Below are 16,147 nucleotides of genomic sequence, written 5' to 3' on the forward strand. Positions count from 1 at the left end.
TTCTCTAATACAGTAGTGGATGTGTAATACTATATGTTAAATTAACCAAAAAATGTAAGTGGATGTGTAATACTATATGTTAAATTAACCAAAAAATGTAAGTGGATGTGTAATACTATATGTTAAATTAACCAAAAAATTTAATTAAACATTTTTTCTTTTAGTGAAAGTTGGTGGTGTACGCATTGCGCAGAAAACCAAATTGGAGGATGGAGTACCAGCAAAGCCTCGAAAGAACAGTGAAAATGGAGAAGATGAATTTAAAAGGTTTGCATTTTTAAATTCACTCTAAAATTTCCCATTTTTTTTCTCTAGTATCATCAGACTTTACTATTTAATTTGGTTATTTAAATACAAAATTTTTATCTCTTAAAATTCTTGATGATTATTAGTATGTACCTCATAACGTTTCCATGTACGTATAAGGTAATCCTTCGCTGTATCGCGGTTTACCTATTGCTCTCTCAGTGCATCGCGGATTTATAAATACAAGGTATATGTGTAAACTATGTCGCAGGTTTCTGAGGAGAGATAAGTTTTATATTTTTCATTTATTCCTATGCGGATACAACCATCTGAGTCATTTAAAAGGGTTAGTCCTTATCTCGCTTTCTACTACTAGACAATCTGAAAGAAATGTTTGATTGCATCATAATTGGTTGCTAGGCAACCCCATTGCATGGCTGGGATAAGCCTGGCTGAATGGCTTACACCACTTGTCCTCTGGTGGTTGTGCTAAGAGGGGGCATCCCCTCCTCTCTTCTATGATTACAACTTTCACTCCCACCTGGAATGCCTTTTACAGTACTGTATTGCTTAGTGCTATGTGTCTTGTCCTTTATCACTGTCACTAGCTGTGCTTTCTTTATTTGTGAGTTACAAGTGTTGTATTGTCTAGTATAACAAGCGTCATGCATTTGTGCCCAGGAAGTGATACTTTCATGTGTCAGGTTGAAGTCGACCCCCATCCCGTTTTCTCCTTTTACTGTGGCAAAAGATGTTCTGTGGAATCTCCGTGTAAGCATTGTAGGAAGTGGCCGTCTTCCCAGTGGAAGAAAAATATTTCTCGATGTAAGAAACTTGCTAAGAAAGATTTTTCTCCTTCCTCGTCTTCTTCTAGCAACGGTAAAAAGCATTAACTTGTTTCTGCATCGAAAGTTGTCCCCCACCCTACTCCTTTGTGTCCAGAACCCTCTTAGGCTATGGCTGCTGTGCTCCCTGAGCCAGATCCAATTCCAGTATCCTTGGTACCTGATTATTCTGTCATGTATAGATCTCCCTTGCCTCCCATTAGTGTTTGGAGAGGTGAGCCCTATATGGTTGATTATGTCAGGGATGACTTTTCACTTTTGAAGGTGTATCTGATAAGTTAAAAAGTCTCCCTCCGTTCTTGTTCTTGGAACCCTAGAGTTGAGGCTGCCATTTCTTTTAAATGGAAGCAGCTTTACTAGAGGATCCTTATTTATCATTCCCTAGCTTGTTCTCACCAGCCAGGCTTGCCTTGTACCTCCAGGGGTCCTCGTCACTGCTCTCCTCTGAAGAGTTATCTGGACTCTGTCCCAAAACTCCCCAGCACAATGTTTTGAGGGCGGTCGGACTACTTTGGTCGTGTCCACAAACGCAACTTTTACCAAACCAAGTTGCTTAAACCTTTTGTGACCTCTCCTTCCCAGACGACTGCTAGGAAGTCTATTTTAACTGCTAAACCTTTATTAGTTCCTCACGTTTTGTCCTTTCATGGATCAGCTCAGACTTACCTTCCCACTAACAAATCTGCACGTGCAGCTGTTCCTATGCGTGATTACGTCACTGGGCATGCCGCCATTTCTAACACCGAATGATCAGGCCAACAAGTCTGTATGCGCTGCTGTGCCCTCAACGTCCTTATGTACACTGCCATTTCAATGCATGATGGCTATAATCCTTTATCACATGATTATCACGTTCAGATCGTGCTCCCACTTCTCAGGCTCGCATGTGAATGGAACCCCTTTGTGATTGTGTCCGTTGTCAATTTTGGCTCATTCAAGAAACCTCGGTTTATAACCACCAAGCTGGTTTACACAACCCATAAGCTGGTTTACACAACCCAAATGCCATGAGCTATTGTATTCTAATAACAAACCTGTTGCTTTACCTAGCTACTCTCGCTCTAGTGTTCTGTTTAATGTTTGTAATGCTTCAAACTTTATGCGTGTTCTTGAACAGCAAAGGAGTTATTTTTCAAACTAATCTTTACAGGTTTCAGGGTGGAAAAGGGTGCCAATCGTGCTTAGCTGGCACAAAAGTCCTCTTCAAACTAGGCGTGTCAACTCTGCAGCATAAGTAAATAAAATGAGAGAAGTATTTAAAATAAATCTTTTGAAATTAATATGCTAATTGCAAAATGATAGGTCAAGGAATAATTTTTTCTTTAAGGAAGTATGAAATATCCTTCGAGGTTACCTATGGCGGACCACGCAAGGGTAATTGGCTGATTTGGAAAGTATGAATGTGAACAATGGAGAATATTATAATGTTTAAGAGACAAATACGATACGATAATGTGAATATTACATGCATTATTATTGGATACAATTAAGTGAAACACCCGTTTAATCAAAATCCTGTTTATTTCAAATACAGTATAGCTGTAAATTTGTACTACCCTCAATGGTTTTACAGTGTACGGCGGGAGCTAGGATGAGCTGGGTAGAAAGTTAAGTGGCTCAAAGCACTCCCTTTGTAAAGATGCGCGGGCTATTTGAAACCATTGTGCCGCTAGAGTTTATATCGCGAATGTGATTTTTTTATTTAATAGGTATTACGGTTCTCTGTGTCGCATGTAAGTGAAATCGCGAAGGGAGAAGTCGCGTAAAAAGAGGCCCGACGTTATTAGTCGAGGCTTACAACACAGATTCTTCAGTTCGAGAACAAGCTTTGATGCCAGGGCTGTCAAGTCACTGGTATTGCTGAACCTCTGGTCCCCGTGATGTAGGATTTTCGACTTTCAGGATCATCATGCATGAGTTTCGAGTATCCAGGGTTCAGTTTCCAACCAGTTGGAACAGGGATTTCCACCTGCCTAAGGATGAGCCTGTTATGTATAGGATGGCTGTTTATGTAATGTGAGAGAGTACAAGTTAAGAATTTGGAATTTATTTGTATTTTTCCCTAACTATACCAATCCCTTAGATAGTCCCAGCTGCAAAGTTTGTAAGTAAGGTTGTAAATGTGTTCCCCAACTGGACCAATAATTATTGGCCAGTTATTGACTGCTAAAATTTTTGACTGGTGTATTCTAGCTTCGCTATTTTCATACTCTTCGATGGGACGTCGTCCTGATAGGACCTTCTTATATGAAAAAATGTAATTTCTCCCTGACCGATGAAGGAATGGGTTTGTTAGGAGTTATTCGCTTTGCGGCACCCTCTGCTGAGCTTTGGACTACGGCCTCAGTCGTCATGCTCTGCCATCTCATTGTCATCCTGTTGGTCCGTCTTCAGTGTTCCTGTCATCGCTTCCCTTTCACAGTTTATTCTACTTCACTTATGGCCTGTCAATGCAAAAGCCTGTGGTCTGCATAGATATGGGCCAGTCTTAATCACATCACATTTATTTTCATAATCCTATGCTATGGACTCAGGTTTGTATGATTAGAGAAAAAATACAAAGCACTAAAATATTTGTCATACAAGAGTAAAATTTCATAGGCTAGAAAAGACAGGGGCTCTTAATCTTGAATAATATAAGTTGGTATGAGTGGAATTTTCTTAATCAGAAATAATGCAATCAGTGATTTTGAAATTCATTCAGCTGTTTTATTTATTATATAATAATTGTTTATGTACAATATAAATGTATATTGAGATAATTTTAACCTTTTGGCTTATAATACAGTGGGAGATCTTGGTATTACAATTAATCTTTTCCAGTACACCTAGTATCATTAAAGTTATCCATAATCAACCCTCCTCCCCTGTGTTCTTTATGGAATGTTAACTTTCTATACTGTAACGTTGTTTAGCCTTAGAATAAATATTGGATAATTTTACAAATATTACTGTGTATTATTACTATCTTTTAAAACTACTCTATATTTTAAGTACAGTATTGCACTCTCCCTTCAGCTCCATCTGTGGTGCTTTCTGGCTTAACATTCCATTTGCTTCCTTTGGTTTATTTGTACCTGACCGTCGTATATTTAACTTTTATTTGAAATATTTACCTTTACAGTCCTCTCAAAGCACCAGTTATGATCCAGACCCAAGTTATGGGAAAACCAGAGAGAGATTTTCCTGTAGCAGCAGTAAAACACACCCACGAAAAGCCTGTTCCTACGCATGAGACACGCTCTGGTCATGTTACAAAGCCAGCAGTTATTCAGCAACCAAGGAAATAGATTATGGCAGCCTTGTATTTCATTGAAGAACCTGTGGAATTCTGCATTATTGTAAGAAATTTTTTGTGATGTTTGAATGTGTCTTGGATCAGCTGTAATTTTAAGGAATAACTTGGTAAGTAATTGAAGCAATGATGAATTAATTTAGTACACCTACAAATATTACCCCTTATTAAATAAGGAATAGAACAATTTGATCTTAATTATTTAAGGTTTCTGGTTATAATTAAAAGATATGGGGAATACTCTTCTGGATATAGGCAAATGCCATAATATTGTTATAAGCATAAATTTTTGAATTGCGTGTTATGCCAAATTAATTCTTACTAACCATTTGGATCAGAAATTCTTCATGTAAAAGTAATAGATTGCAGGACTTTAGCAGTATAGCTCCTTATTTCCTGAAAGGAATAGGATTGCAAGGATAGCATGATGATGATTGCATATTGCTCGCTCAAATCTTAGGGAGATTACAAGGGCTAAAATCTTTTCTGTTCATCCTTTGTCATTGAAATAAAAATGGGACCTTTTATTTTATCGTATTTACAATGAAATATATCTTTAAACATTATATTTATAACTTTTATAGTGAAGGGAACAGATTGGCTAAGTAAGTCATACTTATTTACACTGGGAGTTGAGTAAGTTTTTCGTAATTATTGAACATTTTATAACAAAGAGAAAGGATATATAAGGGTTGTGGTAAGGAAGAATTTTCAAGGTGTGTTTTGTTTTGAATAGAAATTGGGAAATTTTGATTAAATGTCCCCTAATGAAAATTGGGTCACCTTCAAGTCTTATGGTTGCCAGGAAGTTCATGTTTTGTTAATGTTTAGAATGTTAACATTAGTGCATTTCCCATTGCCTACCCACTCTGTTTTCTGTAGAAGTTATCTATGTAATAGTAGCAAAGTTATTTTTGTTACCTAGTAAAGTGGCCTTTAGATGATACTTGTTAAAAGATAAGAAATTAAATTAAAATATATAGTGTTTGGTTATAACATGTACAAGATAAAGTCACAGCTGTTAAATCATATGACAGAAGATTAGTGTTTGCTATAGATATACAAAGTGGAATACATTTAGTTTCAAATACTATATTTCTTTGCCTTTTTCACATGCCTTAAAAACACTCAAAGTTAAAATCAATTCTTTCACTATCAATGTCACTATGTAAGTGAGACAATTTATAATTCTTTAGAATACTTTAAAAAGTTAAAATTTAATGCTTTCACTACCAGTGTCTAGATGAGAAAATTTGACGTCCTTTTGAACAGCTTAAAACTTAAAATTTGTTCTATTCTTTGAAGTACACACTGTAACATATTTACTGGCAGATACAATTGTTTAATGGCATAATATCTAAGTTTGAGGTGAAGAAAATAAGAAGCTTGACAATTATTTAGTTATGAAATGGACATCAGAGTACAAACCTCCTTAAACTACATGTAATACCAGTTATGAAAACCATAGTCTAGCAATATGCAAGTCTTTCAAAAAAATATGTGGTGCAGATTCTAGATTTGGTGCATGTATCAAACATGAAAGTTTTAAAGGCCTCATTGTTAATGGATACTTAAGGAAGTGTTTCAGGTATTAATGATTTAAGTGAAGTTTCTTTTTTTCTGCATATGTGATGAATTAGAAGTAGAACTTGTACTTTTATACTGGAAAAAGTTTTTTTGTGATTAAAAATCAGGTTATCAAATAGAACTTCTGCAGGTGTTTCGGCCATGAATAGGTGCTCATCTGTGAAAATAATATTGTAAGGTGAGTAAATACTATGAAAATTAAATGTATGCAGGTACTGAAAGTACATGAATATTAAGAATATATCGTCTTTCACAGGGCACAAAAAATGGTATCTCATTGTTGGTCAAATAGATATAAACTATTTTATCTTGTGAGCTTAAGTTTTGTAGGTACTATAGTGTTGAGAAAATGTGCAAAGCAGATTTTTTATACATTTGTCAGTTTTTTTTTTTTCCCAGTAAATGAGAAAAGTATTTCTTGGTTCAAGTTCCTTTTAACATTTCCTGAAATATACATATTCCTTTTGTAGCCTAATCTTTTGAATTACAGTAAGAGTAATAAAATAGAAATCATTTGTTGTGTAAGTAGCAAGTTATATAACACCTACATATGTCCCCAGATGAATTTTTGGACTAAGGAAAGATATTTCCACATTTATACCATACAGCGCAGTACATAGTAGCTTAATAGTTGTTAAGAGTAAGTGTAATAACAATTATACAATGTTGCTGCCCTTCTGATTAGCAAAAATGATGCCATTAACAAAAGTGCTCCACAATTTTGAAGTACTACAGGTAATTTAGAGGGTATAACAGTTTTATGCAGCATACAATGTATAAGGTTTATGTTACTCTTTATGGTTTTACTGATTTTTGTTTAATATGCAAGTCTGCTTGGTAGAAGTTGTTTGTTTCTTTAAGAGGACCAAATTGGTAGTATTTTTCAGTTATGGCATTCCAGTTATTTTACAAATGGGATCATAAATACATTTCTACATATAGCTTCATTTAAGCTTTGTTGGATTTCCATATAATTATGTAGTAAGGTTGTGGGTATCATTTTAAATAAGTGAAAACAAAAATTATATTTTATTGGTCAATTTGAAACTTACAGTAAGCATGGATACTTCAGAAGTAAATTAGGTGAATTTGTTTCTTTTCAGTGCTCTGCTACTCTTAATTATAATGGTTTGTATTGATTTTTGATTATGTTTTTTGCATTCATGATTCAGGATCAAAACTTTATTTTTTCCCCTTAAATGGCAGCAGTACTTAGTGAAGAAGCCTATTATAATTTTAGCTTACCTAAATGTTTACTAAATAGTAATATTTTGAAAGTGCAATTTGCCTAGTCTGGCTTTTATCATTAGCTAGTCATTTGCTTTTGTTTGGCTGATTGCACCCAAGGATGCCAATATTGTTGCGAGTTTAAAGCATCCAGTAGTAGACCATTCTGGGACATTATTTCCTGTAATTTATCTTTCTAGGGAATAATTTTAATCTTACATTCATTTGTTTTCATAAAATTGCCAATATACAGTATTGTTATAAAGGAACTAAAATGATGGTTGTGGTATTTAATTATATTTTGTATTATATGTCAGTTTTTCTTGAAGAATTTTAGTTCTTTTGAAATGGGCTATAGATGTCTGGTATTAGAGCTGTGTGATGAGTTTATATTAAAAAACTGTTAACTGGAAATTGCTTTATTAAAATGCTTTAAAATGTGCAGTATTTTTTTTTTCAACATAATGTGTTGAATATGATAACAAAACCAATTTTGGTTTGGGAAGGAAGAAACTATATTTGTTCCAACATGGAGTACTTACCTCGAACTACTTTCTTAGGAGTATCTGGGATTCTCCTCCCAACCGACCAGAATTTTGTGTAGTTTCCCCATCTCCGTTTTCTATAGTGGGTCCCTCTGTGGCGGATGGATACTCCCCCTGAGGCGACCTGGGTCAGCGTGCTAGAGCTCTATTAGGTCTCGGTCACCAGTAAGCTTCTGGTCACGGCGTAGTTCACATCTCGCCGTGCTCTCATCCCGTGCAACCCTTTGTGTCCCGACATTGTTACCGCGTGTTTACCGATTCCCTTGTATCCTTTCATCCACCTCTTTCCCCTGTGTTCTTGTGTTTCTGGGTGCTTTGGTGTTCTAGTATAGATCCCCAACATCGTTGCCCTGGGCCTAAGACCGGTAAATCGTGTGGTGCGTTCCTGTCAAAACCGGAGGTTGACCCACATACCCTGTGTACTTCGTGCAGGGGTAGCGTGTGTTCCGCGTCCGCCACATGTCCGGAGTGCAGGTCCTGGCCGAAAATCCAGTGGGCCTTGTACGAGACGAAGAAGAAGGTGTCTAAGAGATCTCCTAAGAAGGTGGGCGCATCTTCGCCCTTGACTTCGCCCACAGCTCCATCGGAGAGAGGTTCCCCTACACCATCCCCTACCCAGAGTAAGGGACGAGGTAAGTCCGTTGCGGGGAAGTAGCCCATTGCCGCTCCCCACGAGTCTGATGTTTCTGATGTGGGGGATGTTGTTACTTCGCAGGCATTTGGGGGGGGAGTGTGCTCAGGAGACGAGGTTCTGGTGCCTGTAGGACCCGTCTCTACTGAAGACCTGGTGTGGGGAAAGACTGGCCCGGCTCCTTCCCCCGCATCATGGCAGTGTATTTCAGGTACTTCAGCGCCCGGGGGAGTAGTAGACAAGGAGAGGCCGCCGACAGGTTCGTCGAACCGCGACTCCATTGTTTGGACGGCGCCTAGGACGCCCTTCAGGTCGCCGATGCGGCAAGAGGAAGAGTTCAACAGCTGGTTCGCGTCCAGGATGGGGCTACGGACTCCCCCGGCGCCGTCGTCGACGCTCCCGCCCAACTTTATGCAGCCGTTCACACCGGTGAAGCAGCACGAGGACCCTACATCAGCATCGGAGGACTCGGTGAGCTCCTCTTCCTCCCCTTCTTAGTCCTCGTCAGACTCTTCCTCTTCAGAAGACTCCAATTCCCGTGAGGCGAGAAAGAAGTGGAAGAGGTCCTGTAGGAGGTGGTCTCGTTCCCGCTCATCCCCGTCCAGGAAACGCTCAAGGACCTCCAAGAAGAAGAACAAGAAATGGCATTCGTCCAGGGATAAGTGGGAACGTGTGACGATCCCCAGTAGCGAGCTAATCAGGGCAGCCTCCGCTCCAGGCTCATCTGGGTGGCCTGCTAGAGTCGCGACTTCCCCCTTACCACACGTGGCGTCTGCTCGGTCCGCCCGTCGTCCGAAGCCGTCAACACATGTCGACTTCGCCAAGCCTAAGCCCGCGAAGGCACCGGCTCCATCCCCCCAGCGGAGAGAGCCACTCCTTCGGCCCAGTCCCATGGCCCCTATCCCCGGTTCCACGGCAGCTCTATCCAAGCGCCCTGGCCAACCGGTGGATCACCATAGGCCCCTGGCCCCACAGAGCTCCTCGGGAGGGGGTAGACCCATGACGGCTATCTCCGTCTTGGTGAAGCCACCCGTGCTGGAAGTTCCCGCGTCATCGGATCAGCGAGAGAGAGAAGACCTAACCTCCCACGTGGCTCCATCCGTGATAGGCAGTGCACCCGACGCGGAGGATCAATTGGTGGAGGGACTGATGGACGGTGGAGAGTGCTCGGCAGATGATGCCTCCTCCTATAGGAAAGTGCTGGCTCTGATCAGACGGCACCACAGGCTGGACGACCCGAAACCCTTGACAGAGCAGGCCTGGCTCTCGGGATCTGGGCAGGTTAGTCGACAACCCCGTCCAACAGAAGCCGTCCCTAATCTTTCCGTTGGCCCCAGACGTTAAGTTGGGGATGGACCACGTTGACAGGTACGTCGCGGGTCAAGCAACCTCTCTCAGGGCCCAAGGGTCCTTCAAGCTGCTGCAGGGGTTAAGAACCTAGAAGCGGTTTTACATACCAGACGGGCGGCGCGCGGGACCCCGCGCAGTCGAAGCGGCGATAGCCACACTTAACCAGGGCAGTGCGGAAGACAGGGCCTCCTCCGCCCCAGTGTGCTTTTCCCCAGCGGAGGCAGCGATGATGGAAGACACGGCCCAGGACATAGTGAACGTCACGTCATGGCTGGACTGGCAGGCTTGCACCTTAGTAGGTTTTCAATCCTCCCATGACCTGGCAGTGCCTGAAAACCAAACCTTACTCCAAGAACTAATCCGCTCAGGGGGAAGGCAATGAAATTCCTCACTTTCCAGTCTCTCACACAGACGGCCAACTGGGTCTTACGGAAGAGACACTGTTCTCATTAAGGCAATACATAGGCTACCCGAGAGGGAAGCAAAGTGCCTGAGGAACTCCCTGGTGTGGGGTGACTCCGTCTTCCCCCTGAAGGCAGTGGAGGAAGGTAAGGAGAATCAAGGAGATTCCAGGCCCCCCTGCAACAAGACGTCCAACTCACAGAAGAGTTGCGCCGGACAGTCGCCACTCCTCGGCAGCACAACCCAGATGAGATTCCCCTTCGTCTTCCTGGTGGCATGCCTCGCAGCCCCCCCATAGGGGAAGCACGACTCCGCAGGCCTCCTTTAGGCCTAACTACTCCAACATCAGGAGAGGACGTTCGAGCTGCGCCTTCAGGAGAAGATAGGGAGAGGGCCCCTACTCCTACCGAAACCTCAAGTAGGGGGATGCCTCAAACGTTCTTGGCAAGCATGGCAGATCCATGGTCCGTGGCAGTCCTGAGGGACGGGTACAGTTCCCTTCCTGGTGGACCCCTCGCCTCTAATCCCCGACCAACGTGCAGAGTGGTTAGCTCCCAAGGACCCCTTGAAGAAGGCGACGTTACAAGAAGTGTCGGCCATGCTCACCAAAGGGGCATTAGAACTATAGTCCATTTCTTTTAGCGATGCATATTTGCACCGATTTGCGGCGGTGCCCTTTTAGCTCGGAAAAGTTTCCTGATAGCGGATTGGTTAGAATTATCTTGTCCAACCAATCAGTGATCCGGAAACTTTTCCGAGCTTAAAGGGCACCGCCGCTAGTCGGTGCAAATATGCAACGCTAAAAGAAATAGACTATAGTCAAGGACCCCTCCCTGGGGTTCTACAACAGGCTCTTCCTGGTGGAGAAGGCGACAGGGGGTTGGAGGCCGGTTATAGACCTCTCGTCCCTCAAGTTTATATGCAAAACCAACTTCAAGGTGGACACCCCTTAGTCGGTGATGGCAGCCTTGAGGGAAGGAGACTTCATGATGTTGCTGGACCTCGAGGACGCATATTTTCAGATCCCTGTCCACCCCTCCAGCAGGAAGTTCCTAATGGTGAAATGGGGTTCCTAGTCGTTGCAGTTCAGAACCCTATGCTTCGGGCTGTTGACAGCTCCTCAGGTCTTCGTCTTCACGAGGGTCTTCACAACAGTGTCGGTCTGGGCTCACGAGCAGGGTATCCGCCTGATCTGGTACCTAGACGACTGGTTGTTGCTTTCAGCCTCAGAGGAAGTACTGAAGGAGCAAGGCGTGAAGCTTCTACGGCTCTGCAAGGACTTGGGGATCACCATCAACATGGAAAAGTCACAGTTGATCCCCTCCACCAGGATGACTTACCTGGGGATGGTCCTGGACTCCAAGTTGGGGAGGTCCTTCCCCTCCTCAGAGAGCCTCGAAAACCTGGACCGAGTAATTCTCCCCTTCCTAGCGGGCTTCCCAAGGAGAGCCAAAGACTGGCAGAGGCTGGTGGGCCACCTGGTATCGTTAGAGAAGTTAGTCCCTCGGGAGAATCGAGCTAAGGGCGGTTCAGTGGAACCTGAAAGAACTCTGGTCCCCGGGGGAGTCCCCGCACAAGTTAGCCAGTATCCCCGGAGACAAAGGAAACCCTGAAGTGGTGGTCCGACAGGGCGAACACCCTCAAAGGAATGCCGTTCGCGACCGCCCCTCCGGAGATGTTGCTCTTCACGGACGCATCAAAAGAGGGGTAGGGAGTCCATCTTCTCGACGAATCAGCAAGAGGAAAGTGGTCCCCCGAGGAAAAAAACTTTCATATAAATGTCCTGGAACTGTTGGCAGTTCAGAGAGCGTGCGTAGAATTCATCCACCTTCTCCGGGGGAACACGTTGGTGCTAATGTGCGACAATGCCACTGTGGTAGCCTACGTGAAAAAGCAAGGAGGGCTTAAGTCGAGGGAGCTGTGCGATCTTACGGCAACGATCCTGGAATGGGGGCCGAAAAGGAACACTTCGAGCTCACGGCCAGGTTCATTCCAGGGAAGAGGAACGTCCTAGCCGACGGCCTCAGCAGGGTGGGTCAAGTAGTAGGGTTGGAGTGGTCCTTACACCCGGAAGTAGCCCAGACAATTATCCTGAGTGGGGATGGCCGGTGATGGACCTCTTCGCCACAAAGCTCAACGCCCAGCTCCCCGTGTTCTGTTCTGCAGTGCCAGACCCAGCAGTGGCGTTCGAGGACGCCTTCCAACACACTTGGGACGGTCTCGACATTTATGCCTTCCCTCCCATTGGAACCCTCAGACAGGTCCTCAACCGAGTCAAGACGTGCGTAGAACCTGCGGATGACTCTGGTAGTGCCCTGGTGGCCGGAGAGAGAGTGGTTCGCGGACCTAAAGGAACTAGTGGTCCTTCCACCCTGGCCGCATCCGGACAGATCAGACCTCCTCCGTCAGCCCCACTTCAAGAACTTTCACGAAAACCCTCAGTCCTTCCGCCTACACGCTTGGAGGTTATCGAGCATCTCCTGAGGAAGGAGGGATACTCGTCTAAGACCGCCGCGAGGATGTCAGGATATCTTAGAAGATCCTCAGCCTCGGTTTATCAAGCTAAATGAGCCACATTCACAAAATGGTGCGCCTCCCAGAACCTCAGGCCGTTGGATGCCTCCATTCATAAGGTAGCGGACTTCCTAGTTCACCTGAGAGCCGACCTAGGAGTTTCTATCCCGGCCATCAAGGGGGTCCGAGCCGCATTGGGTCAGGTCTTTCTTCTCAAGGGACTCTTATCTAGGAGCTTCCCGGCAGATCTCGATGCTCATTAGGAGCTTTGAAATATCGTGTTCTCCGCGTTCCTCTAGAGTGCCGCACTGGGACGTTGCAAGAGGCCTTAAGGCCCTTTCTAGACCACCCTTCGAACCCCTCAGAAACATACTTGACAAAGACCTCACCCTCAAGACAGTCTTCCTCCTCGCCCTGGCCTCGGCTAAACGAGTTAGTGAGCTCCACGGGTTGTCGTACGAGGTTTCGCACTCGAATGGATGGAAAGACTTGAGTGTCAAGTTCTTGCCTGACTTCTCAGCCAAAACGCAGAACCACGCGTCCTGGGACCCTAGGTTTGAGGGCTTTTCGGTCCGCGTTCAGACAATCCAGGGGATTTACTGCTATGCCCAGTCAGGGCAGTTAGGAAATGCCTGGAAAGGACAGCCAGACTTCACCCTAGGATTAAGAGCCTGTTTGTCACCTCGGGCCCGGTAAAGAAGGCAGTGTCCAGGAACACCATCTCATTCTGGTTGCATCAAGTCAAATAGAGCCTATGACAGTGACAGATCCTCGGTGCCAGGCAGACCGCGCCCCCTTGATATTAGGTGCACGTCACTAGCCTTCGATAAGAACATGGCGGTGGGCCAGATCCTGAAGGCGGGTACATGGTCCAGGCAGTCCACGTTTATGGCCCATTACCTGAAGGACTGTACAATGAAGTCTCTGGACTCCTCCTCCATCGGCCCGGTCATTTCCGCGCTCCAACAGGTTTAGGTTGAAGCCCCGGGGAAGCCCGAGGGAAGTAATTCCAAGTGACACAAGTTCCTTCCTTACTATTCCCCCCTTATTCCTGCTTCCCTCCATTCCCTTTAACCTTTCCTCCTCCCATGTGAGAATCGTTCATGGGAGACGTCCACGTCTGGAGATTTTTAGAGGTGAGTTACTAGACACTAGATACTTTTTTGCATAGTTCTCTTTGAGTCTCCTATCACGTTTGATTGTCAGCAGAACCTAGCTTCCTATCTAGGTTTAATCTCTTAATATCCAGCAGGTCTTTCGGTCTGTAAGACCACCCCCGCCTCCTAAGGTGTAAGTCTCCTAAGAAAGTAGCTTGAGGTAAGTACTCTGTGTTGGAACAAATCACAAAATTTAAGTAATTAGTATTTTTCCTAACAGTACTTAACTCGAACTACATTCGGGTTATTGCCCGCCAATCCTTCCCCGAGTGTCTTAAAGGAGTTCGATACCATAATTATCAAAAAGCTTACTGGTGACAGAGACCTAGCTCCAAGCCCTCGCACGCTGACCCGTGGCGCCTACGGGCGAGTATCCATCTGCCACAGAGGGACCCACAATAGAAAATGGAGATAGGAGAAACTACACAAAATTCTGGTCGGTTGGGAGGAGAATCCCAGTTACTCCTAAGGAAGTAGTTCGAGGTAAGTACTGTTAGGAAAAGTACAAATTACTTAAAATTTGTGATATTTGAGTTTTTTCTTAAGCTGGATAATTCCACTTCTAATAAATATTTGAGTTTCATAAAGATTATTTAGAGAGCAAATGACATTTGTTCCTACACAAATACAAACCATTGTTCTTTACAATAGGAGAATGATAGTGGTGAAGCTGGAATATGGTAGTTGAAACTTTTGATGAGGTGTAAACAACCGGCTCCCCCCCACCCCCTTGTAACATTCATCTCTGCTGGAAGCTTTGGCAGTTCTTGCTTAGGATAATAATCTGATATTTTCTTTCAAAATTTGTTTTTCTTTTCTTCTTGCGTGTGTGTAAGTTTGTTCCTACTCATGTGGATGTGCTGCTGAAGACCTGTAGCACCTTTATGCTTAATGTTGAGGTGGATGTAGTGAGTGGCCGTCCTCCCAGTGGGTGTTGTTTGGTAGGAGGAAGAAGGCCTAAAGGGATTCTTTGCCTTTGGACTCTTCCGGGGCAACCTCCTCTGGAGAGCGTTCAGGTAAGAGATGGTCTGCTAACCTTGGGCAGGCCTAAAAGCAGGGTAAGTCCATCATTTCATCTAGTGGAAGGTCAGCATCTCCTCCAGCTATGTCCAGGCAGGCATTAGAACGAATTGCCCACTGGCTCTTGCGTTGGGCCAGCCTTCCTACTTTCTTCTCTTCCCTTTCGGAGCTCTGATTCCCTGCAGTTGTGTCTTTCCTAAGGCATCCCTCCCCCTTTGGAGGATAGGTTTTAACAGTTCTTAAAGGAGAAGCTTTGCCTGCAGATCATTGCCCCCACGACATCTCGGCAGGCTCTGCCACAGGACCTCTTCTGCACAAGGATCCTGTTCATCTGAAAGTCTAAACTGTAGTTGCTCCTTGTCCTTCAAGGTCCTTCTGTAAAGTTATTCCTCATCTTATGCATAATCTCTCCTCTCCTGTGGGATACCATAAGCAGTCTTTTGCTTCGCCTGCTCTTGTAACTTTGCCTCCTAGACCATCTTTGGAGACCTAGACATCCTTCACTTTCTAATTGCACAGGTGCTCCAGATCTCCCCTTTGGAGGGATCACAGTTTTTCTTGTTGCTGTGCTCAGACACTCTAGCTGTCCCAATCCTCTCCTTCACGATTCAGGTGATCTTTGCTCCAGTCCAGACATTCTTCTAAACGCTTTAGGTGATGTTCACTCTCTTGTTGTGCTTTGCCATGGTACTCCCACATATCTTATCTTTGCATTATAGTCATACTATGCTTTCACATTCCAGATGCTACTTTCCCTCTCCCATGCATTCCAAGCACTTCACCGGTGTTTCACCTTCATGCTCCAGTCGTGTTTCGCCATCCAGGTTTTCCGCCCAAGCCCCCAGAGGATCATCTGACATGGTGGAGCACCATTCTAAGAGATTTCTTAAGGCATCAAGGGATAAATTTCTCCTGCAAGATAAGCAACTAGAAAAGGTAAGGTTCTTGTATCTCCAAATGATAGCACCCTCGCTCATTCGGGCTCAGTTGCCCAGGATTTATAAAATACTTCTCAGGCCATGGATATCAAATGCCTTTTCCATGTTGGTCTTTGCCATTTCCGTGATCCTTCGTACGGATGCATCCTGGCCGAGTTGGGTTAGGGAGGTCATTCAGAGGAAACCTGTGTGTTCCGGAAATGGTCCCTTCAGTTCCTAGCATTCAACATAAGTGTGTTGAGACTGATAACAATGACAGGATGATGATCAACATCCTGCTGAAAAGCCCATAAGATCAACAGCTCACAGAATGGCGGTCTTCCAGACGCTGAAGAGACTGTCAAAGAAGGAACCCTTAATACCAAGATTTTAAAACACAGGCAGCAGCCT

At 44.2% G+C, this 16,147-nt stretch overlaps 1 protein-coding gene across 1 annotated transcript in view; it reads left to right on the forward strand.

Moving 5' to 3' along the window:
- LOC137657750 (death-associated protein 1-like) overlaps nt 1-7,642 on the forward strand; it is a 40,139-nt gene extending 32,497 nt beyond the window's left edge. The window contains exons 2-3 of the mRNA XM_068392226.1: nt 165-267; nt 4,216-7,642. Coding sequence (XP_068248327.1) covers nt 165-267; nt 4,216-4,381 — 269 coding nt within the window. The 3' untranslated portion in view covers nt 4,382-7,642. The remainder of the gene's footprint in view (nt 1-164; nt 268-4,215) is intronic.
- The last annotated feature ends 8,505 nt before the right edge of the window (nt 7,643-16,147 follow it).

The sequence above is a fragment of the Palaemon carinicauda genome, chromosome 1, assembly GCF_036898095.1.
Source record: "Palaemon carinicauda isolate YSFRI2023 chromosome 1, ASM3689809v2, whole genome shotgun sequence".
NCBI classification, from domain to species: Eukaryota; Metazoa; Arthropoda; class Malacostraca; order Decapoda; family Palaemonidae; genus Palaemon; species Palaemon carinicauda.